General features: G+C 40.8%; 1 protein-coding gene across 1 annotated transcript; it reads left to right on the top strand.

Annotated features, from left to right (window-relative positions):
* Nucleotides 1-24,815: 24,815 nt before the first annotated feature.
* Nucleotides 24,816-25,754, top strand: LOC145416047 (uncharacterized). The gene has a single exon (XM_080285146.1). The coding sequence runs from the start codon at nt 24,816-24,818 to the stop codon at nt 25,752-25,754; it is 939 nt and encodes a 312-aa protein (XP_080141272.1).
* The last annotated feature ends 329 nt before the right edge of the window (nt 25,755-26,083 follow it).

Raw genomic sequence — 26,083 nt, 5'->3', positions numbered from 1 at the left:
TACTGGGCCTTGGAAAAGGTCACTGCCCCCGAGAAATGGGCCTGACGCCTTTACCCAGAGTCGGACACGTGTATATATATATATATATATATATATATATATATATATATATATATATATATATCATCATCAGCCGTTTGGGTATCCACTGCAGGACTGGCCTATCTCTACCGAAGTGGGGACGATACAGCCAATGTATCTCTACCAAGTGGCTTAGGCTGTCTAGTAGAGATTGTATGTAGGGTAAGAAGTGCTTGTAATTGTAATTGTTGTGTTGGAGTGGCTTTGGATGTGTGTGTAGTGTGTGAATCAATGTAATCGGCCCGCTCAAGCCGACTGGGTGCAAGCATACTTTACAGTATGCGACACTGGTTCAACCACAGCACCCCTGATGTCCGCCAAAGTAGTACGTGGCCAGAAGAATGCTCCCAAAGTTTTCACCCAGGCGGGGCGCGAACCCTCGTTCTTCAGTGTACGAAAACGCACACTTTACCACAGAGGCTTATATATATATATATATATATATATATATATATATATATAGTCATCAGGGTTGTCAGTGCGTAAATGGTGTGTGTAGAGAAAGCAGTGCAGGTGAGGAAATCTTAATATGTAACAGGTGACTAAGAAACGAGGCGAAATGAGTGAGAACTGTCTTTGTATCCCTTAGTATACGTTGAGGTGCTGATAGTAGGAACGGAATAGATGAGAGTCTGACTGAAAAATGTAGTGGAGAATGTGTCATCGACGGGAATAAGGAGCATTGTAAGAAGAAGTGAGGTGTTAGCGTTTGAATCAAACACTGATGCAAATTGCAGTTTGAGATTAAATGATACAGAAAAGCGTATTGAGATTAACTGATACAGAAAAGGATATTTTGCGTTGCATTTAGATAGCGTTGTGAGCAATGTGTACGGTATAAAGGAAAGAGTGCCACTAGGGAGGAAAATGGCAGGGCCAATGAAAATATTGGCAAAAAATACTGGAAGGACTATAGGCGAAAGCATGGGACTAAAACTGCATGTCATGGACACATACTATAGTTCCAGTGCTAATGTTTAGTACTAGAGCGTAAACGATGGTTCAGGAATATCAGGGGAAATAAGTGAGACCTGTTGGCCTAAGTTACAACTCAAGTGAAATGATCAGAGGACATAATCCGTGAACAACGTGAGGTGCTGCGGGACTTCAGCTATATGATATGAATCTGAGGAGAATGACTGAGTACCAGAGCTTATGAAAGGGGCATTAGCAAACAGAAGGATAATAAGATTATACTTGTAGAGGGAGTCATGGGAAGAGGAGTACTTTTTCGAATCCACTCATCGGGGAATGTGAGGTTAAGCTAAAAATTAATTAATAAATAAACAAAGAAAAACACAGAAACAAAATTTCAGTGTTGCATATGTTCGCCTGAGAAAAGGATATTCTTTCATATCCTCCCAAACTCTCACCTACATAATGTTCTCTTCTCTCTCTCCTGTTCCCTCGTACACTATTCGGGCTGTCTTTCCATATGCACCATTCTGTATTATTCATCTCCTCCTTTATTCAGCCCTTGCTCTGTTCTTGTCGCCCTTTTCCATAATTGAGTTCACTGTCTTATTCACAAGTCCTCCTGTATTCACCTCCTGCTTTATTCACATGTGCCCAGTGCTTTCCTGTTCGTCTTGTTCACCACATTCACCTGTTGCTGGTGCTTCAACCGTCCTTGTCTCTCCCTAACTCCTTTCCCCTTGATTCGCCATCTTCTCCCACCAAACGAAGCAGACGATCGTGGAGTGAATTAATGCGGGTAAATCACATCATATACATTGGTGAGAAAAGCGATAGCAGTGCTTTAAGTACACTGAAATTAAAGAGTGAGATGAAAGTAACTTACCACAATCTACGTGTGAAAAAACAGGCCTGTGATACTTACAAGGCAAAAAATATGTATTCTGTACAGTACATATATACTAACGTAAGAACATCCACAACACCTGAGATAGTGCAGATATAGCAATGGCACTGGGATCGGTAGGATAACAATGATTATCTTCAGTCCGTTAACGCTTATTATGTTGTATTCTTGGTAGTTTAAGTCAGTTCAGGATGAATATATATATAATCAACAAAGGTTAGCGGGTAGACTGTAGTACCAATTGAAAAGGGCGGCACATCCAAGATGGATGGAAAGTTGATGACAGAGAGAGCTGGAGCTCCCATTTTATCAGCCCTCGGAATTAGCTTCTGACCATCCCTTTCTCCTGAGCTTTTTCAGTGTTTCAGTAACACAACATGCTCTCCAGTACAAGTTCCTTTATCTGTCAACACCAAACTTCATGCACAGTACACACTACACTTCCTTTTCAAAATTTAAAAAATGGCACAGAATAACCAGGCCTCGGGGTCCCGAGGGGGGGGGGGGACCATAAATGCCCACATCAGCCCCTCTCCCGGTGACGACTCAGCGAGATGCTTGGAACCACTGTCTGACTAACTTCATTTCTGCAACCTTTGCGGCCTTTCCTCTAACTTTCTGTCGAACACCACCTCTCCTCCTCTAAACCTCATCTTCTCTTCCTGACAGAGACTAAGCTGAGGTAACCGAGAGTAAACCCTTTTCTGTTTCCTCCTACTTTTTCTATACTCATTTTAAAGCCAAAGGTGGCTGTTGCGTATATGTACGGAACGACTTATCTTCCTCTCGTGTTCCTGAAGTTGATTCTTCTGAATTCTCTACTCTCTGGCTTCGGCTTTCCTGTCATTCTCTGACTAAATATATCTGCGCTGTTTACTTATCTCCTAATTCTACTGACTATCAAAAATTCTTCGACTTTCAAGAGATGCTTTTGTCATTTAGTCCGTGATCTCCCGTTTAGCTTCAGTAATATTCCTGCTGACTAAAATAGAAGTTATTTTCGCTGATATTTTGAACTGAAAAGTTCAGATATTTACTTAGATAAAACCTTGGTCACTAGAAGTCTATCATAAATTAAAGCAAATCATCTGTGAGTAGTTAAACATATATGTCATCGCAGTGAATTGGATTAACAGTAATTGTAACAATAACAGTCCAAATGTGGTACCCTGTAGGACCGAACAGTCTCCTCGAAAAGAGAGTCGCGTTTCACCAAATTATTTAAACAACCTGAGCCACCAGGTCAGATTCACACAAACTGCCTTGTTAACAATCAGTATCATTCTGGAGCTGAGGGTGGGTCCTTTCATATTCTGTACCAAAACTGTCTTATGTTCACACTTCTCTTATTATCCAGTCTGTCCTTAAAATTACCAGTACTCTTGGTGATTGTTTTGCGCAAACAAGCTCACTAATAGTTTTCAACTGTCGTACTTTTTTCTGTCAGAGTTCGCTGATGTGTGAGGCGGTGCATGGGTATCATGTATATTGCTTAACAACAGCAAGAAATCATGTAATAGCTTTCACTTATTATTATATTTTAACTCTATATGCAGGCTTGATTTTGGTAATAGACTGACCAGTTCTAACTGTGCTGTTTACTTATCCCTTAATTCTGCTATCAAAAAACTCTTCTACTATCTTACTTCTACGATGGAACACATTCTATCCATTTCTCCATTTCTCCTTTCTCTGAAATCTCCAATCTAGATTTCATTGTTCACCATCACCTTTGGCTCTCCTTTCCTTTCACTGATCCACCTGATGAACAAGCCTGCATCTTTTCTATCCTTACTGACCTAGAGAAGCTTGTACAGCACCCTACCCGTATCCTTGACTGCCTTGGAGAGAGCTTCAATATATTTGACCTCTTCCTTACAGCTAATCCTTCTCTCCGTTGGGCTCCTTTGATCATAGTCTTATTACCTTAACCTGTCCTTATCGCTCCGGTATGGCCTGTGGATCCTCCAAAGAAACGTCGACTGTGGCACTTTGGAGCTGCGGACTGCGAGCCCCTCAGGCAGTATTTCTTTGATTTTCCCTGGAATGATTATTGCTTCCATGGCCGGGAGCCATCTGAGTGTGCCTTGTGCATTACGGAGGTTACTCTTTCTGGCATGGAGGCATACATTCCTTTCTCATTTCCTTTGACTAATGCAAGAAAGCCTTGGTTTAATCACGCTTGTTCTAATGTTGTGCGCAACAAGGAGAGGGCCTATAAAAGGTACCAGAGCCAACCCACCCCTGAATCACATCATCTTTACGTTTCTGCCCGGAAGTGTGCTAAGTCTGTTCTTTGCTCTGCTAAAAATAATTTCATCAGTACTAAATGCTCTCAATTCTCCAACTCGAAAACTTCCCGCTCCATCTGACACCTTGCCAAAAACCTTTCTAACAACTTAACCTCATCATCCTTCCCTCCTCTTTTCTGCTCTGATGGCTCTTTGATAAAGCAGATCTCTTCGCTCAGACTTTCTCCTCCAATTCCACCTTAGAGGATTCCGGTGCTGTTCCTCCATCACTTCCCCCCTCTGACTTCTTCATGGCTGGCATAAAGGTTTCTTCATCTGATGTATTTTCTGCCATCACTGGCCTTAATACTAACAAGGCATATGGACCTGATGGAGTCCCTCCTGTTGTCCTCAAGAACTGTGTTCTGTGCTTTCACCCTGCCTAGGTAAACTCTTTCGCCTTTGTCTTTCTACTTGTACCTTTCCTTCTTGTTAGAAGTTTTTCTCATTCAGCCAGTCCCAAAGAAGGGTGACCATTCCCAACCCTCTAACTATCGTCCAATTGCTTTAACATCCCGTGTCTCAAAAGTTTTCGAGTCTATTCTTAACAGAAAAATTTAAAAACATCTTTCCTATCACAACCTTCTTTCTGATCGTCAGTATGGGTTCCGTCAGGAACGCTCCACTGGCTATCTTCTCACCTACCTTTCAGACTCCTGGTCATCTTCCCTTCGGGACTTTGGCGAAAGCTTTGCCATTGCACTTGACATCTCAAAGGCTTTCGATCGAGTCTGGCATGTTAATTTCCAAACTCCCCTCTTACGGTTTCTCTCCTTCCATTTGTGCCTTCATCTCTAGCTTCCTTGCTGGTCGTTTTATAGCCGCTGTTGTAGACGGCCATCGTTTTTCTCCTAGATCTATCAACAATGGTGCTCCTTAGGGCTCTGTCCTATCACCAACTCTCTTTCTTTTATTCATCAATGATCTTCTAAGCTGTACATCTAACCCTATCCACCCGTACACTGATGATTCCACCCTTCGCCTTTCCATTTGGTTCCCTCAACGTCCATCTCAGCAGTTACTGCAACAAACAACGGATGAGGCTACGGCACACCTAATGTCTGACTTGGCTCGTATCTCTGACTGGGGTAAAAATAATCTTGTTTTTAATGCATCAAAGAGTTGTTACACCTATGAACCCGACAAAATCTTCCACAGGAGTACCCTCTAATGTATAATAATATCCAGCTCAAGCCGTCATTATCCTTGAACATGCTTGGGGTTTCATTCACTTGGAATTTGTCTTGGAAATATCATATTACATCTCTTGTAAAGTCTACTTCCAAGAGATTAGGTGTGCTAAGCTGACTTCGTCCCTTTTTTACCCTTGCACAGTTGTTTACCATATACACGGACTTTATTCGCTCCTGTATAGAGTACGACTCTAATATGTGGGGATTCTCCCCACATACAGCTCTTCTCAATGGGGTGGAGTTAAAGGCTTTTCGTCTCATTAACTCTCCTCTTACTGGCTCCTTTCAACCTCTGTTTCTTCGCCGCACTGTTGCATCTTCATCTCTTTTCTATCGTTACTTCCATGGTCACTGCTCCTCTGGACTGTCTGCTTGCATCGCTCCACCTCAACGTAGCACCCGTCTAGCAACAAACTCTCATCCCTTTTATGTTCAACTCTCTAATCAAGAGTTAACCTTACTGCCAGTCCGCCATTTATGCAACAGGACATCTCTTGAATTATCTCCCTCTGACTGTATTTCTTACTTCCTATCATCTCCAGTCTTTCAAGCGAAGTGTGTCGAGGCGGTGGCTCAATCGGTAGAGAGGTGGCCTGCAGTCCTAACGGACCCAGGTTCGAATCCCGGCTGGGGCAGGGAACAGTTTAAGGATTTGAAATTCATTAAATCAGGCTTTACTGATCTACAAGAAGACCCTCCGACATGTCGTAAAAATACCCCCGCTAATACCAATACACCAGTCCTGTATGAGAGCCCTAGCATGTATTCAATATGGACGGTGGGTGTTAGCTCCGAAGTGGTGACATGTAGAGGTGTATGGTATGTAGGAGGACTGCTGGGTCTTGATAGCAGGCTGTAAAGCCTATGTCCAGAGTCGGACACAAAAAAAAAAAAAAAAAAAAAAAAAAAAATCGAAATTAATGGAACTTGAATTTGGCTCTCTTTTGTATTGTTTTTGTTTTTGTCTTGAAAGGAACTGTTATGCGGGCTCCTAGCCTTTGGTTCCTTCTTCCTTGAATTAAAAAAAAAAGAAAAATCTTTGTTTCTATTTTAAACCAGTACCAGCGTCTTCTTCATTTCTCAGTTCTTCAGGTAGTCATATAACTGATCTTTTATCGGCCTCAGTGTCCAGGTTGGCTTCATTTCACTTACTAAACCAGTGATGTTTACGTTAACAGATTGATGCTTACGTTTCATTAACGGGTGGCGCGCGTGTTTTTCTACTCTCTGTCTGTCTGTCTGTCTGTCTGTCTGTCTCTCTCTCTCTCTCTCTCTCTCTCTCTCTCTCTCTCTCTCTCTCTCTCTCTCTCTCTCTCTCTCTCATTCTAGCAGATTAATGCTTGCGCCTCCATCATTTCATTACATGGTTTAGTTAAGTAATGGGCTCATGCACACATATACCACGTCTTTCTTGGGCAGTCAAGTTTGTGTTATCTCTCACCTAATTAACTAATATAACATAAAATCCACCATAACATGAGGCCTTCCTCGATATGTGAATGAGTTATGTGTATTTCTCAGCCCGTTATTATATGCTGAAAATCATCTTAGTCCACAATATCAACCCCTGCATGATCCAAATTAATGCTTTTGTTGTGTATACTCTCGTCAGATAATTACTCAGCCTTGTTTGTATATATTTGTTGATTACGCCGGTCTGAAAGTAAGGGGCGGGTGGGAAGACACCAAATTGCCAAGGCTTATTTTTTATGCCGTTAATTTTCTACAAGGCGCGGTTCATTCACTTTCACCGTAATTTAATTTTGCTTGCACGTGATGATACATTCGCCACGTTTTTATGGCAGCCTCCCAGAGTTATGTGTGACATTTAGTGTGCGTTTGAAGTTGAGTTAAATTACTGCTGTACAATCCACGCACCATCCCAGTTCACAATTCTTTATCCTTCTCTCATTTTATTGTTCTTCCAATGCAATGGTCCGTGCGTGTGTGTGTGTGTGTGTGTGTGTGTGTGTTTAACCAAAATGCCTCAGCAGTTTTAACACAATTTTTACGAAATTAGGTAGAAGAGTTGAGGGGAAAGCAATGAGCAAACCTTAGGCTTTGGTTCAAGGGTTTTGGGAAAAGGAAAGTTAGCTTAAGTTTTTTTTTTTTTTTTTTATTTGGGTCAAATATGGTGAAAGGATTAAAGATGAGGCAAGAACCAAGGATTTCAGTTTTGAGGACAAACAGACAAGAGCAAAATCGTGGAGGAAGGTCAAACTCCGACCCTTGTGTTGTGAGATCAAAATAACTAAAACATTTTTAAAGTAATCTGGATATGTTGACCAGTTGTTTTTGAAACCAATAGGTCACAGATAGAGATCATATGGTAGGTCATGTGAAACAGTTTGTAACTGATTTGGATCAAACGTTGTGGAAGGGTTCAGATTAAAATAAGAAAAAGGAGATTCATTATTGACTAGTCAGTCAATGGTCAAAGTTACAGGAAAAGGTCATATATCAAGGTCAATGAGCAAAGTCAAGGTTAGGTAACTAACCTTGGTGGAAGGCCGAAGGTTTAGGCAAGAATCACATAAATCGATTGAGTCGGAGGTCATGGTCAAAGGACAAAGTTATACGTTAGGCGGGTGAGTGTTGAACTCTCTTGTGCTCCTTTTTGTTTTATTCTCGGTATAGACAGATGAATTTGTTTTAGTTCTGAGTAGACTTACTGAACTGAAAAATCTCTTCACTTCCAGGTGTCCCTCTCAAGCTGAGTATGTTGGTAGCAAGAACAAAAACAGGAAGACATCATAGTTTTGAAGAGAGAGGATTACTATGTTCTCAGAGAGACACCATATCGAACATAAGACCCAGACAAGCGAACACACAGAACAGGAAGCAGGTTTTAGTAGATATACTGTTTACAGTGACTGGCAAACAGAACCCGAGAACTCAGTGTAAGATATAAGTGTTCATGGCTGGGAAACACAACAGCGAATTATATAGTCCCTGCATAAATTGGACTACGGCAAATTAACGATAACAAGTGACGTGTTAAGCAGAACTTTTTCTGCTTTGCCATGAAAGTATGTTCCTCTTTTACTGATGATTCAACATGTTATTGTTTCCTTCCATCAGACAATTTGATTAAAGTGAAATAGAACTTTTGTACTGAAGAGAATCATAAAGTCCAGTTCAAAAGCCTTTACTAAGCCAAATAAATTAGCATACGAAGAGAGAGAGAGAGAGAGAGAGAGAGAGAGAGAGAGAGAGAGAGAGAGAGAGAGAGAATACGCTATTGTGAATATATGAACGCGCAGCAGAAGCAGCAAATGGCGATGACGGTGGGACTCACGGCAGCAGGCACTGTTAGGTGTAAACTAGTAAGGACTTATATGTCAGCAGTCTGTTGAGTAGTGTGGCTCTGGCTCTAAAACTGGGATGGGTGGAGGTTGAATTTTCCACTTTTACCTGTTTTATTGCGTTTCACTTTTTTTTTTTCTTTTTTTTTTTATGCGAGGAAGAAGGAACCAAAGGCCATGAGCCCGCAGTAACAGTTCCCTCAAAGAGAAAAACAAAATACAATATAGAGCCAAATTCAAGATCCGATCATTTTGAGATGCCTGGACACACTGCGTTTGAAAGACTGGAGATCATAGGCAGCAGGAAATACAGACAGAGGGAGACAGTTCCAGAGCTGACCTGTTGCATAAATGAAAGACTGGGAGTAACGGTTAACTCTTGCATTAGAGAGTTGGACAGAAAAAGGATGAGAGTTTACTGCCAGACGGGTGCTACGCGCCCGTCGTAGAGGTGGAGGAATGGAAGCAGACAGTTCAGAGGAGCAGTGACCATTAAAGTAGCGATAGAAAAGAGATAAAGATGCAACAGTGCGGCGAAGAGACAGAGGTTGAAGGGAGTCAGTAAGAGGAGGAGAGTTAATGAGACGAAAAGCCTTTGACTCCAACCTATTGAGAAGAGCTGTATGTGGGGAGCCACCCCACACATGAGAGTTGTACTCCACACAGGGGCGGATAAAACCCCTGTATAGAGTCAACAATTGCGCAGGGGTAAAGAAAGAGCGGAGTCGGCTTAGCACACCCAATCTCTTGGAAGCAGATTTTACAAGAGATGTAATATGATCTTTCCAAGATAAGTCCCGAGTAAATGAAACCCCAAGCATGTTCAAGGATGATGCAGGATTAAGCTGAATATTATTAAACATTAGTGGGTATACCTGTGGAAGATTTTGTCGGGTTGATAGGTGTAAGAACTGAGTCTTAGATGCATTAAAAACAACCATATTATTTTTACCCCAGTCAGAGATACGAGCCAAGTCAGACATTAGGTGTGCCATAGCCTCATCCCTTGTTTGTTGAAGTAACTGTTGAGATGGGCGTTGCGGGAACCGAATGGAAAGGTGAAGGGTGGAGTCATCAGCGTATGAGTGGATATGGTTAGATGTATAGCTTAGAAGATCATTGATGAATAAAAGGAAGAGAGTTGGTGATAGGACAGAGCCCTGAGGAACACCACTGTTGATAGATCTAGGAGAAGAACGATGGCCGTCTACAACAGCGGCTATAGAACGACCAGAAAGGAAGCTAGCGATGAAGGCACAGATAGAAGGATAGAAACCGTAGGAGGGCAGTTTGGAAATTAAAGATTTATGCCAGACTCGATCGAAAGCCTTTGAGATGTCAAGTGCAATGGCAAAGCTTTCGCCAAAGTCCCGAAAGGAGGATGACCAGGAGTCTGAAAGGTTGGTGAGAAGATCGCCAGTGGAGCGTCCCTGACGGAACCCATACTGACGATCGGAAAGAAGGTTGTGATAGGAAAGATGCCTTAAAATTTTTCTATTAAGAATTGACTCGAAAACTTTTGAAATACAGGACGTTAAAGCAATTGCACGATAGTTGGAGGGTTGGGAGTGGTCACCCTTCTTTGGGACTGGCTGAATGAGAGCAAACTTCCAGCAAGAAGGAAAGGTACAAGTTGACAGACAAAGACGAAAGAGTTTGCCTAGGCAGGGTGTAAGCACAGAAGCACAGTTCTTGAGAACAACAGGAGGGACCCCATCAGGCCCATATGCCTTGTTAGTACTGAGGCCAGTGATGGCAGAAAATACATCAACTGAAGAAATTTTAATGTCAGCCATGAGGAAGTCAGAGGGGGGAAGTGATGGAGGAACAGCACCGGAATCGTCTAAGGTAGAATTGGAGGAGAAAGTCTGTGCGAAGAGATCTGCTTTATCAGTAGAAGAAATAGCTACAGAACCATCAGAGTAGAAAAGAGGAGGGAAGGATGATGAGGTAAAGTTGTTAGAAAGATTTTTGGCAAGATGCCAGAAGGAGCGGGAAGAATTCGAGTTGGAGAGTTGAGAGCATTTAGTATGGATTAAATTATTTTTAGTAGAGCGAAGAACAGACTTAGCACGATTCCGGGCAGAAACGTAAAGATGATGTGATTCAGGGGTGGGTTGGCTCCGGTACCTTTTGTAGGCCCTCTCCTTGTTGCGGACAGCATTAGAACAAGCGTGATTAAACCAAGGCTTTCTTGCGTTAGTCAAAGGATATGAGAAAGGAATGTATGCTTCCATGCCCGAGAGAATAACCTCCGTAATGCGCAAGGCACACTCAGATGGCTCACGGCCATGGAAGCAATAATCATTCCAGGGAAAATCAAAGGAGTACTGCCTGAGGGCCTCCCAGTCTGCGGCTCCAAAATGCCACAGACGACCTTTCCCTGGAGGGTCCACAGGCCGTACCGGAGTGATAGGACAGGTTAAGGTAATAAGGTTGTGATCGGAGGAGCCCAACGGAGAGAAAAAATTAACAGAGTAAGCGGAAGGATTAGTTGTGAGGAAGAGGTCAAGTATGTTGGAGCTCTCTCCAAGGCGGTCAGGGATACGGGTAGGGTGCTGTACAAGCTGCTCTAGGTCATTAAGGATAGAAAAGATGTAGGCTTGTTCACCAGGTGGATCCGTGAAAGGAGAGGAGAGCCAAAGGTGGTGGTGAACATTGAAATCTCCAAGAATGGAGATTTCAGAGAAAGGAGAAATGGATAAAATGTGTTCCATCGTAGAAGTAAGATAGTCGAAGAATTTTTGATAGTCAGTAGAATTAGGGGATAAGTAAACAGCACAGATATATTTAGTCAGAGAATGACAGGAAAGCCGAAGCCAGAGTGTGGAGAATTCAGAAGAATCAAGTTCAGGAACACGAGAGCAAGATAAGTCGTTGCGTATATATACACAACAGCCACCTTTGGCTTTGAAATGAGTATAGAGAAAGTAGGAGGATACAGAAAAGGGTTTGCTGTCAGTTGCCTCAGACAGCTGAGTCTCCGTTAGAAAAAGAAGGTGAGGTTTAGAGGAGGAGAGGTGGTGCTCAACAGAGCGAAAGTTAGAGGAAAGGCCGCGAATGTTGCAGAAATGAAGAAGAAGAGAGTCAGACAGTGGTTCCAGGCACCTTGAGTCGTCATCGGGAGAGGGGCAGATGGTGGGGGCATTTATGGTCCCCCCCCCTGGGGACTCCGAGGCTTGATATAACGACGCCATTTTAGGTAAATTTTGAATAGGAAGTGTAGTGTGTACTGTGAATGTAGTTTGGTGAAGATAGTTAGAGAAATTTGTACTGGAGAGCATGCTGGCCTACTCTCTGTGTAACTGAGACACTGAAAAAGTTCAGCAAAGGGGGATGGTCAGGAACTAGTCCTGAGGGCCGATGAAACGGGAGCTCCAGCACTCCCTGTCATCAGCTTTCCATCCACCTCGGGAGTACTGCCCTGCTCGACTGGTGCTCCACTTGGAGCATGCTATGTTCTGTTGTTCTCATTTGGGCTTTTATTTCATTCGGTAAACTCCCCATCATTTTTTTTCTTCAATTTACACAACATTATCCGCTGCTTCTCAAACCTCATCTCTGATTTAAAGAAACACAGTTTCACTGGACTTCACAATATGTCATTCAATATATTTTTGTTTATTCAGTTCCTCTAGCAGGAATATTATTTTGATTTCTCGTTTTTATTTGTGTTTAGATATTCATCTCCATTAACACTTCACAATCAAGAATTTTTCCTCGTCTTCTTAGCACTTTTCATTATTAATGGATTAAGCAATAATGGCTTTGCATACAGTATATAATAGCATTAAAATTAAAGGACACACACACAAATAATCAAACACACAGATAAGACTGCAACAAAGCGAAGAAAGCACTCTTCTTTCTGAAGGGTTTTTGCTTCAGAACCATTATGCAAAATTTTTAAGTACTTTCCGAATGGATCTGGTGGAACGAAGGGAGGCGATCAGTGAAAGTTGAATTTCAGACGTGTAATGAAAACATGAGGATAGATGTTTGAAAAAGTGGGATATATTGTAGAAAAAAAGAAAACATTTGAAACATAAGGAGGTTTCTGAACAAAAGAAACGGAAAGATGGAAAAGGTATATATATATATATATATATATATATATATATATATATATATATATATATATATATATATATATATATATATATATATATATATGTATATATATATATATATATATATATATATACCCTCCTCTCTTCCCATATCTCCCATCTTTCCTGTCACTTCTTATTGCTCTTCTTTCCTTTACAGGTGGCTTTACATTGAGTGACAAGCCAAATGGTTTCCTGTAAGCCAAGAAACCATTTATAACGCTGGTTGGTAACCATATAACCAACCCATACGTGCTCCCTACGTGTCAACAAGTGGGTTGGTGGAGGGTTAGTGCCCCTCCCCATAAAACCAATAACTGAAAGTCAAATGGCCACCCCTTACGGGATTATGGCGTCTGGCAATAATATATATATATATATATATATATATATATATATATATATATATATATATATATATATATATATATATATATATATATACAGTCACCTCTCACATAACGCGCGATCAGAGAGCGTGGAAACAGTCATAGCACTTTTTTCTGTTTTAAGTCCAAGAAATGGTCAAAACGCGATTTTAACAAATATTACGCGGATAGAGAAACTGCCTATGTCTTAAAAGAAAGTACTACGCTGCTACGATAGTGAAAACGAGGCCTGAGGCCAAAAATTATGCAATATTTAGTCATTACGCAAGAAAACTGATGAAAACACTGTAAAAAAACAGACAAAACGCGGGCAGATTTAGTCATATCGCGTATTGCATCCGCCAGTGACGTATCCCCTGATCCTCCCTGCCTCTTGGAGGTTTGTCCAGACCAAGCCACAGGTTATGCCGATTTTGCTAGGTATTAAAATACATGTATGAGTTTTGGTACTTATGGTAATGCTAAGTACATCTGGTACGACTTAGGAAAAAAATGCCAATCAATTTTCGGTTACTGATCTGTGATGAGCATAATATAATAGAAATAGCTGTTTAACTTTAAGAAGAGGCACCAGCGTCCATACGGGACATGTCTTCACGAAACTCCAATATGTATTAGACCCACACAATGCACACGATGCACTCGGTCACGAGTCTACTTCGAGACAGAAGGAAGTGCTTGGATTTACTTTAAAATGGGCAAGCCACAATATTCGCAGAAATTTAGAAAGGCGTGGCTAAAAGACGAAAACTACAAAAACTGGCATCTCAAGGTCTCTGGAGATTATAGAAATGGATTTTGTAAAATCTGTAAGTGTACTTTGCAAAACTGCGACCTTCAGAAACACTGAAACACAAACATAAGAAAGCTGCAGAGTCTTTTAGAAGAGTGCGACACACAGTTCTCCCATTAAAGAAACTTGGTGAAGCAAATAAGTGGAGGGAACTCTGGCCATGTTTAACCTATTGATTAATACTGACCTATTTTGTCAATATTGTGTAGAAAAAAACTGCTATAACTTGATTACAAAAAAGTGGGGGAGAGGGGGGGAGTAATATTAGCGACTTTTGATGGAATGCTTAGCGACATTTTAGCGACTTTTAGGCATGATCATAGCGACATTTGAAAATGTGGGCTGGCAACCCTGATTCCTGGCCACTCCAGTCAACCCTCTGTCCGCTCTCTGTCTCCACTTTGCTCTTTTTTTTTTTTTGGGGGGGGGGGCACCTGACCCAGCCTAACCGTGCCGCCCTAACATGACTCAGAAAGACGGCGGAAGAGTTTGACCCAGAAGCAGAAGCTTGACGTGATCAAGTGGAAGGAGAGAGGAGAACGTAACTCTGCCATCGCCGAAAATTGCCAAGTCAACGAATCAGCTATTCGTCTGACCCAGCGCTTGTTATGCTGTAAAGGTACCTGGTCACGTACTGCAACCGACGGTAGAGGGAAGGAGTCCCAATCGACTCTATAAATGTACGAAGAACCCTGTGCAGCCGGCGAAGCCAGAGGACCGTGCTGGGGACCAGTAGAGTCCTGCCCTGTCTTGGAACCCCACTCCCCCTTCCCCCAGGAAGCCCACAAACTCTTCAATTCAAGGTGATCAATCCCCGAGTGTTTGTGTGTAATGAAGCTGGGGCTGGCTTGGGTACCATGAAACCCTTTAACATGTAAACGTACGGCTGTATAACTCGGAATTCTCATAAAGCGGGACCTGCCTGGAACAATATTCGCTCGTTATGTGAACACGGACTGTATATATATATATATATATATATATATATATATATATATATATATATATATATAACTATATAACTATATATATATATAACTATATATATATATATATATATATATATATATAACTATATAACTATATATATATATAACTATATATATATATATATATATATATATATATATATATATATATATATATATATAACTATATATAACTATATATAACTATATATATATCTATATCTATATCTATATCTATCTATCTATCTATCTATCTATCTATATATATATATATATATATATAACTATATATATAACTATATATATATATAACTATATATATATATAACTATATATAACTATATATATATATATATATATATATATATATATATATATATATATAGTTATATATATATAGTTATATATATATATATATATATATATATATATATATATATATATATATATATATATATATATATATATATATATATATATAGTTATATATAACTATACTCCATTAGTATGATCATTGTCCTCCTTAACCACATTCGCAGCACGTACCTCTCTTCGCTTTTTCATTTTTACTACCTCTCTTCCTTCAGCACTTTCTCTCACCTTCTTTTCTATTCTCAGATCTTTCCTCCTTTTTCCACACCATATAACTTTTTTTTTTTCATATTTTTTGGTCGTTTGTTTCAACGCTCCTTTGCTTTTCCCTTATCAATCTTCTACACTTTCTCTTTCACCTCACCTGTTTCTGATTCCCAAGCAGTTATTCTCCTTCCACTATATTATCCTCTCGTCTACTTATAATCCATGTTGTTACGAGTATTCTTTGTGATTTCCTTACCTTTTCTTCAATTTCTCTCCATTATTCTCCTCCCTTCCCTTCCTTCATACATATCTTCATCTTCTGTCATTTATCATTCTCACTGCTTTCTCCAACCAGTTTATATCACCTATCATCACACCCTCTATTTTGCTACCCTTTTCATTGTTATTTCACCTTTACCCGCTTTCAGCACCCTCATCCTATACCTTTTAAAATTTCTGTTTCTATTATAGCCACTCCCCTTCCTCCTCCCATCCTGGTTCTCCTATCTTACTGTTGCCTCCTCAATTCCTATTTCTCTTCTCCTATCACGCTATGCAGCCTCACCTCCTACTCATCCACGTCCACTCCAAGTATCTCGCCGTAACCTACCAAAGACAAACTAAACTTGCCTCCAACTTCCCAAACTCGCTGCTTCCACGAACTTGGCCCATCTTGGAGGCAAACAGTCCAATGGTGAGGGTAAGAGGGAAGGGACTTCGTGTTCGCCCTTGTTGGAGCCTTGCCTCACTTAACTCACCACTCAGTCTCTGCTTTTAGTGGCTTTACTGTCACTCTTCCCCACATGCTCCTGGCAATATCATTAAGTTTAGCTCACCTCGTCACACGTTATCCAATCACTAACCTTTCCTGAGCTCATAATAACACTCTTGCTTCTTCACTTCACCACAGTTCTCATTCCAAATTTTACCGTTGTCAGGCAGACACACTTGTGCACAAATTAAAGAAAATGAAGGAGCTAGGAATGTACCAAGTGAATGAAGAATGCAAAAGTGATTCGAGGCAGAGAAGAATGTGATGGAAAACAAGCTGAACTTATAGAATGAAACTAGTAGTAGTAGTAGTAGTAGCAGTAGTAATAGTATTATTATTATTAGTAGTAGTAGTAGTAGTAGTAATAGTAGTAGTAGTAGTAGTAATAGTAATAGTAGTAGCAGTAGTAGTAGTAGTAGTAGTAGTAGTAGCAATAGTAGTAGTAGTAGTAGTAGTAGTAGTAGGAAAAGGAGGAGGAGAAGGAGGAGGAGGAGGTGGAGGAGTATCATTATTATTATTATTATTACTATTATTATTATTATTATTATTATTATTATTATTATAATTGTTGTTGTTGTTGTTCTTTTTTATTGTTTATATTATCGTAATTTTAATAATTATTGTTGTTATCGTTGTTATTATTTGGTGGCTCGGGGGCGATATTATGGTCCTTGAGAATCTATCAATCTATCTATCTATAGCCCGACGCCCTAATCCCGCAAAGGGTGGCCGCAGACAAAACGCCTCCAAGTCGCTCTGTCACCCACCATTTGACTACCCTCCCCCCAACTCATCCCCCCCTCCCTCATATACCTCTCAACTCCATCCCTCCACCTCATCCTCGGTCTACCTCTCCCTCTCCCTCCCTCCACCTCACCTACATACACCCTCTTAGTCAGTCTTTCATTCTCCATTCTCTTCACATGTCCAAACCACCTCAGTGTATTTCTCCTAATCTTCTCAACCACATCCACATCCACCCCACAACGTTCCTTCACTTCTTCATTCGTCAACCTGTCCCTCCACGTCACTCCACATGCTCCTCTCAAGTAACTCATCGCTTTACTTAATCGTTTCAGCATATCCGTCAGCTCATTGTGAAAGCTTATTTCCGCGTCTTCTGGTTAGGGTGTGGATGAGGGTCGGTGTGTCGCTCTGTCATACCCACCTGCAGATATCGATAGCACAATCCTCCAGTCTGGTTCTGTGTACTGGTTTCCTTTGTGGCAACCGCAAGCAGTCGTACCTGTGTCACTAAGCTTATGAGGGTCAGTGATTATCACAGTGGCGACCTTGTGTTGCCTGACCCACACAAACACAGACCACTCCAGCTATGTAATTCTGGAGGTGCCCAACTACAGTACTTGTCCTAAATACCTGCACAATTCATCCTGAAAATTCGTGTACTAACTCACCACTGTAGGATGCTGATAACCTTATATTATGATGCCGTGTATATTATCTTGTCACAACCAGACAATACTTTATATATATATATATATATATATATATATATATATATATATATATATATATATATATATATATATATATAAAGAAAATTCCCAAAACATGGTGTACTGCAATAGTTATTTTACTTTACAAGAAAGTTGACTCAAAAGATGTTAGTAACTTTCGACCCATTAGCTTATTATCAGTCATTTACAAACTCTTCGCTAAAGTCCTTACGAACAAAATAACAACAAATTTGGGGGAAAACCAGCTTCGTGGACAGGAAGCATTCCGAAGCGGGTATTCGACTACTGATCATCTACACACAATGAAGCAGCTAATTGAGAAGACTACAGCATATAATAAACCACTGTGCTTAGGTTTTGTTGATTACGAAAAGGCTTTCGACTCAGTGGAGCACATAGCAATTATAAATTCATTGCGAGAACAAGGAGTGAATGAGAACATTGTAAAACTGCTCGAAAACATATATAAAGAGGGAACCGCTACAGTTAAATTACATAAGGACTCGGAAAAAATTAAGATTGAGAAGGGCGTGCGTCAGGGAGATACAGTTTCACCAAAATTATTTACAGCATGCCTAGAAAGTATTTTCAGAAAGCTAGACTGGGAAAACAAAGGGGTAAACACAGATGGAGAAAAGCTAAACCATTTAAGATTTGCAGATGACATTGTCCTAATCTCAGAAACAGCAGAGACATTGCAAGAAATGTTAAATGACCTGAATAGAGAAAGTCTCAAAGTAGGGCTAAAGATGAACCGGAGTAAAATTAATGTTTAACCGACTAACACCAAAAACGTCATCAGAATAAACGAAGAAATTCTTGAAGAAGTCGAGGAGTACAATTACTTGGAACAAATACTAAAATTAACAAAAGATCATGACAGGGAAATAAAAAGTCGCATTACAATTGGATGGAAAGCTTTCGATAAACAAAGAGACATTATGAAAAGTAGCTTATCACTTGTATGAAACGGAAAGTATATAACGAATGTGTAATTCCGGCTATGATGTATGGTTGTAGACCAGGGCCTGTATTAATAAAAACTTTTAATAGTACTACTAAAATTGGTACTAAAAGTGGTTGTAGCTGAGAGTTGCTTCTAAAAGTTCCTCCTAGAAGGACTCGTAGTAGTAATTTCGCTCCTACCATGAAGTGTTACCAACACAAAGAATATCTGCTTAATATATTTAAAAAATTACCATTACAAAGCCTTAGAGTATCAGTATGTAGTTTAAAAATGAAAAACTAGTTTTTATATATAGAAACAACATCTATTTGATCATATATTATGATTCGTTACGAATGTCGATAAAATGGATAAAATGTAAACACATCGTGTGGTCAGCTGATCGTACCTCCTACCATCGGGGCATCGTGCGTACATAGTACAATGACCGTCAACAATGGCACAATTTCAAGATTCCACGGCTGCAGATAAATTCAGGAGAAAGAGAAACTGGACGGAGGGAGTGTACGAGGGACCTTCACAAACCTCTTAACAATGTGTGGAGCAGTTAGAGCATAGAGTGTTTCCGTTATCATATTGCTCACTGATGGCTGCGATGGTCCAAAGTCATCACAATTACACTGCTGCATTTTTCCAGTTGTAAGGTACCTAAATAGTATCAACAATTTCATCTCGGATGTGAGAGGAAGGATTCGGTGTGTGGGCCTTTCCAGTACATCTCTTACTAAATCAGTAATAAATAATGCCCTCATGATCGAAACGGTACCTTCTTACAAGTTCTTGATCAACATATTCTATGAATGCATCCTTCCGAGCTCGAAAATTTCTGCGTGGTGGATGGTGTCGGTCAGCCATGGTCTATGTTGTCTTGTCTCTTGGTGTTTGAGGGACGCAGCTACAGTCTTTACTGTCACTAAAAGCCCTCCTAACTCCTTAAAAGTCCTCGTGGAGGACTTTTATTTTTTAGCGATTATACGAGTAAACCTAGGAGTTGAAAGTAACTTTTAGGAGTACTTCTAGTAGTTAGGAGCCAAATTTCACTTTGAGAGGAACTTTTACTCCTGGGAGTTTTTATTAATACGGGCACTGGAAACTGACCTGAGAGCAATGGAAAGGTCAGTGTTGGGAATATCTTTCAGAGACAGGAAAGATCAACTTGGCTGAGAGAGCAGACTAAAGTCAAAGATATTATATAAGCTATATAAGAACAGAAATGGAGGTAGGCAGGCCATGTAGCAAGACTAAGGGATAGCCGATGAAGCAAGAGGCTGACTGGCTGAACACCAAGAGACTGCAAGCGTAGCAGAAAAAGGCCAGACGGGAGGTGGAGATATGAGCAAGGTATGAGATAGAGAAATTTGCAGGGAAAACGTGGCAAAGATTGGCTCAGCCAAGGAATTCGTAGAGAAAGTTGAGGGAGGCCTTTGTTCATTAGTGGACTTGAAATGGTTAATAATGATGATGAATACAATATCTATCTATCTATCTATCTAGCTAGCTAGCTATCTATACATAATTTTTTAAAGGGATCCTGTATAGTAACCAGGCTAGAAAAATCTCCAACACCCATTCATTGTGATTATGTGATTTTTGGTACATTCTTGCTACCGCAAAACACTTTACCCCTTCAGGACGATTATATATTTTGTGCTTTAAGACTGTTATTTCCAGACGACATATTCCAACTTAGAGGCGATCCTCAAACTGGAGGGGTTGGGTGCAGTCTTCCATGCAATCATCTGATGATAGCCAGAAAAAATGAATTAGTGCAGTAAACATTTAACACATGATTTTGTTCAACACAGAGAAATTCTACAAAACTAAAGAGGTAAGTGTGTGAGTACACATTAGCGGTGGTGCAGAGGGATGGGAGAGCTGCTCTGAGCTGCTTACACTGGTGTTGGCTGTCAAGGACCTTTTTTTCATTCGGCTGTTCAGACAATTATCTTCAGATCAACAGAAATCTAGGATGAAAATCTGGCAACGTTTTAACGAAGAATATAGATTATCGCATTGATTTTTTTTGTTTTGCAAGGAAGAAGGAATCAAAAACCTGAATACCGCAAGATTGATCCCACAAGAAAAAAAAAAAAAAAGATAACAGAGCCAAATTCAAGAGTGTGACTTTAGGACTGAGGGAGTAAACAGAGAGGGTGCCAGAGATCGAGTAGCGTGAGGAGACACCATTACAAACTAGGACCAAGACCGACGCATAAAGCATGTTGAAGTCTCTATAAACGAAGTGAATATTCCGCCGCACAACAGGGTGATTACATTCCAGACCATAAAATATCACAGTGGTCATAAGGGTTAGAACTCCCCTCACAACTTATGACCTGATAAAGCATTGCAGTCCTTTAAGCCTTTGATAATTAGGACTTCGTACTGAACACGGGGATATATTCTTACGTGGGGAGAGAGAGAGAGAGAGAGAGAGAGAGAAGAAGAAGAAGAAGAGAATCGTGTAATGAAAGTACAGTACGAGTGTGTTACAGCCCCAGTAGTAATGGTTTATTTCAGTTATTAGGCCACAGTACACGGTAGGCTGTTGATCATGACCATAAGGTATTGATTCCGAACCTGAGTGTCAAAGGCGCTCGTCTGATAATGTCATATTTGTTGGCTGCTTACGTTTATTATCCTACCTGAAATCCTCTGCATTTTCTTTTTTGGGTGGTGGTGTTATTTTGACCTCTGACTGGTGTTAGTCTATGTGTCCGTTATAAGCACTGTCTCGTCGAATTAGAGGCCAGGGCATTAACCAGCCGAAATCCATGAAAATCTTCACGTACAGTGTAAGAAGTTTCGGAGAAAATTACAAACTTGATATTTCATGACTGAGGAAAGAAATGTTAGTTGGGATATTGTAGTTCTTAGCGAGATTCACAGAAAAGAAGAAAATTTAACTCGGCTTCAAGACAGCAACCACTTAATTTACTTCATAGAAACTCTGAATGAAAAAGTTAGTGATGTAGGATCACTAATTATCAGAAATCTTGCCGAGAACATTCTGAAGTTCAGTTTGGTGTCAGAGTAGCATAGATTGTAACTGGACTACGCAAATGTACACCCTGAAACTAATACTGTGCAAGTATATACACTCACTTCTCAAAGCACAGATGAAGAAATAAAAACATTTTATGACATCTCCCAGATTCTGCTAGTTGAAAATACCATATACTGTACAGTATTCCCATGAAAAGACTCCAGTGGAAAGTGTTGGCAAACTGAAGAATGGAGAAGCTTGTATAGGAAATTTCGACGTACAGTAGAAGAGCGGACTGAAATGTGTGAAATGGGGTAAATTTTCCTGAGATGTATAACATGACAATAATGAACACATTCTTCCACAAAAGAACAGGGAGAAAATGGACCTGAGGAAGCCGAAATAGAGAATTAATAAAATTAACTCCATTATAGCAGATACGAACAACACAATCAGCAATGTTACAGTTATCAACAAAGTAAATATAGGAAGTGACCACAGAATGATGGGTTGCACATCCAGATTCAATTTCAGAAGAAAGGGAGAAGCTTATATAAAATAAAAAGATATGGCCAGTAGAAGTAAGCAACAACAAAGCTGCCTTTCAGTTACAGATAAAGAACAGATTTCAGGCTCAAAGTTATACTGAGTGTGAGAATGATGAGTTAAACGCTAACTAAGAACAGAGTTTAGGGAATTAGCGGGCATAGTAGGGAAAAGTAATGCAAACAACCTCCCTCCCCCCCCCAAAAAAAAAAATCCCCTTGAGTTCATGAAAAGAAAGAAAGAGACGAAAGTAATAACAAAGAGAAGTAAACAGAAAGAGCGGAATTATATAACCTTTTCAAAAAGGAGACAGGGCGAAAGAAAATGAAAGAGAAACATGGATCAAAGCAAACAAACCATAATAAAAAGGATTAAGTCTGAAACAGGTCAGAAGCATTATGACACTAAGAAAACAGCAAATTATATAAATGAAAGTTGAAAATGATTAAATCCTCCAGTGTGGAGAAAAAGTTCTGAAGCCGAAGATTTTTTAAAGAAATTTATGCATCAAAGACAACAGTACCAACAGTTTACTTCTCAGCTGACACAAGCGAAATACCAGAGGCATCATCATATGAAGAAAATCTTCCTCTTACAAATATGAAAGGGAAGAGGCACCGGAAGAATATGGAACAGTAGCATATTTACTATCGGATGCAGGAGCAGAAGTTCAAAACCGACTCATCCACTTATTTCTCCAATGCATAAACAAGAAATTTCCCCAAACATGGTGTAATGCAACAGTTATTTTGTTTTACAAGAAAGGCGACTCAAAAGATCTTTGCGATTATCGACCCATTAGCTTATTAACAGTTTTTACAAACTCTTCACTGAAGTCCTTATGAATAGAATAACAACTGATTTGCATGAGAACCAGTCTCGTGAGAGGGCGGGATTATGAATCAAGTAATCGACTACTGAACGTCTGCACACAATGAATCAGTTAAGTGAGAAAACCACAGAATATGATAAACTACTGTCCTTAGGTTTTCCCTATTAGGCAAAGGTTTCTGACTCAGTGGAGCACATAGTGTTTTTTAAAGCCATTGCAGGAACAATGAATAAATGAGTATATTGTGAAACTACTCGAAAACATATAAAAAGAGGGAACTTCAATAGTTAAGATATTAAATACTCAGAAAAAATAATAAACAGGAAAGGTCTGCGTCTACTAAGGATTTCAGGGGCAGTGTCCAACTGTTTTTTTTAAATAACGTCTCAACAAAGCGTCGGACAAGGATTTAACTTTGGCAGTGCATGTTTGAGACCCCGACCTAATTTGTAAAATTATGCTTTTGTACCAAATGTGTATGATTAAGGCATTTATAAGAGTAAATGTAGGGTAAACTTAGCTAAAATCGTCAGAGGCATGTAGCGAGGCTAGCTTCGGTCACGATACAAGCCCCGCCCACAATTCGGAACGTAACGTCGGTGTGACGTAGTAGTAATCACCGACGCAAGTGGCAGTTCTGTCTTTATGTAAGCTGCTTCAGATTCGATGCCTCAGGGTTACTCATATTTCTGAGCTGCGGCTGATTTTTAGAGTGACTGTACATCCCTCCAGACTCCCTATTAGTACATAGTATATGCATCGCCCTCTTACACATATTGTGACGTCAATATGATTTATTCACTTCTGAAGAGTAGTAATCACTGCCTGAGCCGGCACCGCTGGGCGAGGTGATGTGGCGGCCGCCGACAGGCGAGATGTTACCAAACAGAAACTTCAGCGATGGCGAGCATCTCTTATTGTCCTAGAGGTTGCAAGACTGCTTTTGTGCTGCGGCTTTTCGCGGTATACAACCGCGAAAGGGTCCGCATGAAGAATTTGATAAGTTTGAACAGGTAATTTGAAAACAAAAATTGATAAAAAATAAAATAATATGGCGAAATTCATTTGTTGACTGCCAAGGGGTGGTGAACCAGACTACTATAATGAAATATGTTCACCATTCACAGATCGAAATGTAATTGTTCTGCATGATACTGTGCTTTCCATGCCATAATAAGCACAATTATTACCTTGTACTTGTCAAAGGACCTGTCAGCTCAAAAGATGATGATAAAAACCTCTTTGCCTTACCACTGTGAATTAGTCTTACTTGGCAAAGCCGTGCTTACAGAATGAAATGCATTTCTGTAATACATATACGAGTATATATATATATATATATATATATATATATATATATATATTTGAGTACATTTTCATCATCATGCGGCAAATGTTACATACATATTGGCCTTTCTCTACACAGACCTCACGAGCGTGTTGCGCACGTTGTGGGTATGACGGCGACAGCGGTGAGGAAGGTCGTGGATCGCTGAACCACGCTTCAGCCTAAGACACCGGCAGCACTTCCAGCACCGCCTGTCTTTGATAATTTTACTGTGGGCACCATTCGCCGCTTCATCCACGCCAAGTTCGCTGCCAAAAGAGTGTTTTCGGTTGGCAACCTGACGCAGGAATTGAAGACGGCTGGCATCATCTCCAGATGTAACCTCGGAGACGTCAGTGTGGTGGCTTCTGCACGACATGGGATTCCGCTACAAGACATCACAGCGGAAGGTGTATGTTAGGAAAGAATCCCTGGATGTCGTGTGCCGCCGGATCCCCGCTCTCCGGGCTCTGTGGCACCACCGGGAAGAAGGGAGGCAGGTGGTGTACGTTGATGAAACATGGTTTACCACCAGGATGAATCACAGCAGGGAATGGGTGGACACAACTCAGGATAAAAGCAGCGATATGTACAGTCGTCAGGTACCGCCTGGTGAAGGTGAACGTTTCGTGGTGGTCGCAGCTGGCACGGCCAATGGCTTCGTTGAGGGTTCGTTCCTCTGCTACACAGCCAAGAACACCAGCGGCGACTACCACGGAGAGATGACAGGCGAGCTCTTCATCCGATGGCTGACGTCGCAACTCCTGCCATCGCTTACCGAGCCGTCGGTCCTGGTGATGGACAACGCACCTTACCACAGCCAACTGACTGAGAATAGTCGCTGTCCCACCACAGCAACCAAGAAAGGTGACCTAATCACCTGGTTGGAGCAACACAGGCTCCCCATCCCACCTGGCGCCACACGACCTGAGCTGCTGCTCGTCTGCCAGCAGAACCGACCAACGCCCCAGTACAAGGTGGACAACATCATACGTGAGTGGGGCCATGAGGTTGTCCGCCTTCCACCCGCCCACCCAGAGCTCAATGCCATCGAGCAGGTGTGGGGTTGCATGAAGCAACACATACGCTCCTCCCTGCAACGCTTCAACAGGGTCGACCTGCAGGCCAGACTGGCTGAAGGCAGACTGTGTGCCAACCAGGAGGTGTGGGCAGCTGCTGTCCGACGATCTCGAGACTTCGAGGTCGGATACTGGACATCAGACAATATCCACGACGCTGTGGGACCCATCATCATTGACCTTGCCAGCGATGACGAAGACATAGAAGACCTCAGCCTGGATAGTGATGATGAATAAAGGTTGTGCTGAGCATGTTATTTACATCATTGTATACCTTTGATGTCTCCACCTCTTATCGCCGACTACTATAATGCATGTCTCTGTCACTGATTTATAACCTGGGGTTTGGGTGATTTCCAGCCGGGAACTCAAGCCACATTAGGAATTTAATATATTTCCTTTTAAATCATGCCAATCACTCACATTAAAAATGCTACTTTTCAGTTTTATTTTATTATAAAAAAATATATTCTTTTAAAGATGATAGTGGGCGTTCACAATGAACAAGTTTAATAAACCACTGCTCTATGTTACATGCACCGAGCATGTAGCAAGGGCCGTATTTT

This window comes from Coenobita brevimanus, chromosome 104 (genome assembly GCF_032717465.1).
Source record: "Coenobita brevimanus isolate Jiangsu-jjx chromosome 104, ASM3271746v2, whole genome shotgun sequence".
In the NCBI taxonomy this organism is placed as follows: domain Eukaryota; kingdom Metazoa; phylum Arthropoda; class Malacostraca; order Decapoda; family Coenobitidae; genus Coenobita; species Coenobita brevimanus.
This window is presented reverse-complemented; position numbering and strand designations above follow the sequence as displayed.

What these genes read in the sequence shown, in the direction of transcription:
- LOC145416047 (XM_080285146.1), top strand. Translation starts at nt 24,816, where the DNA reads ATGGGATTCCGCTACAAGACATCACAGCGGAAGGTGTATGTTAGGAAA.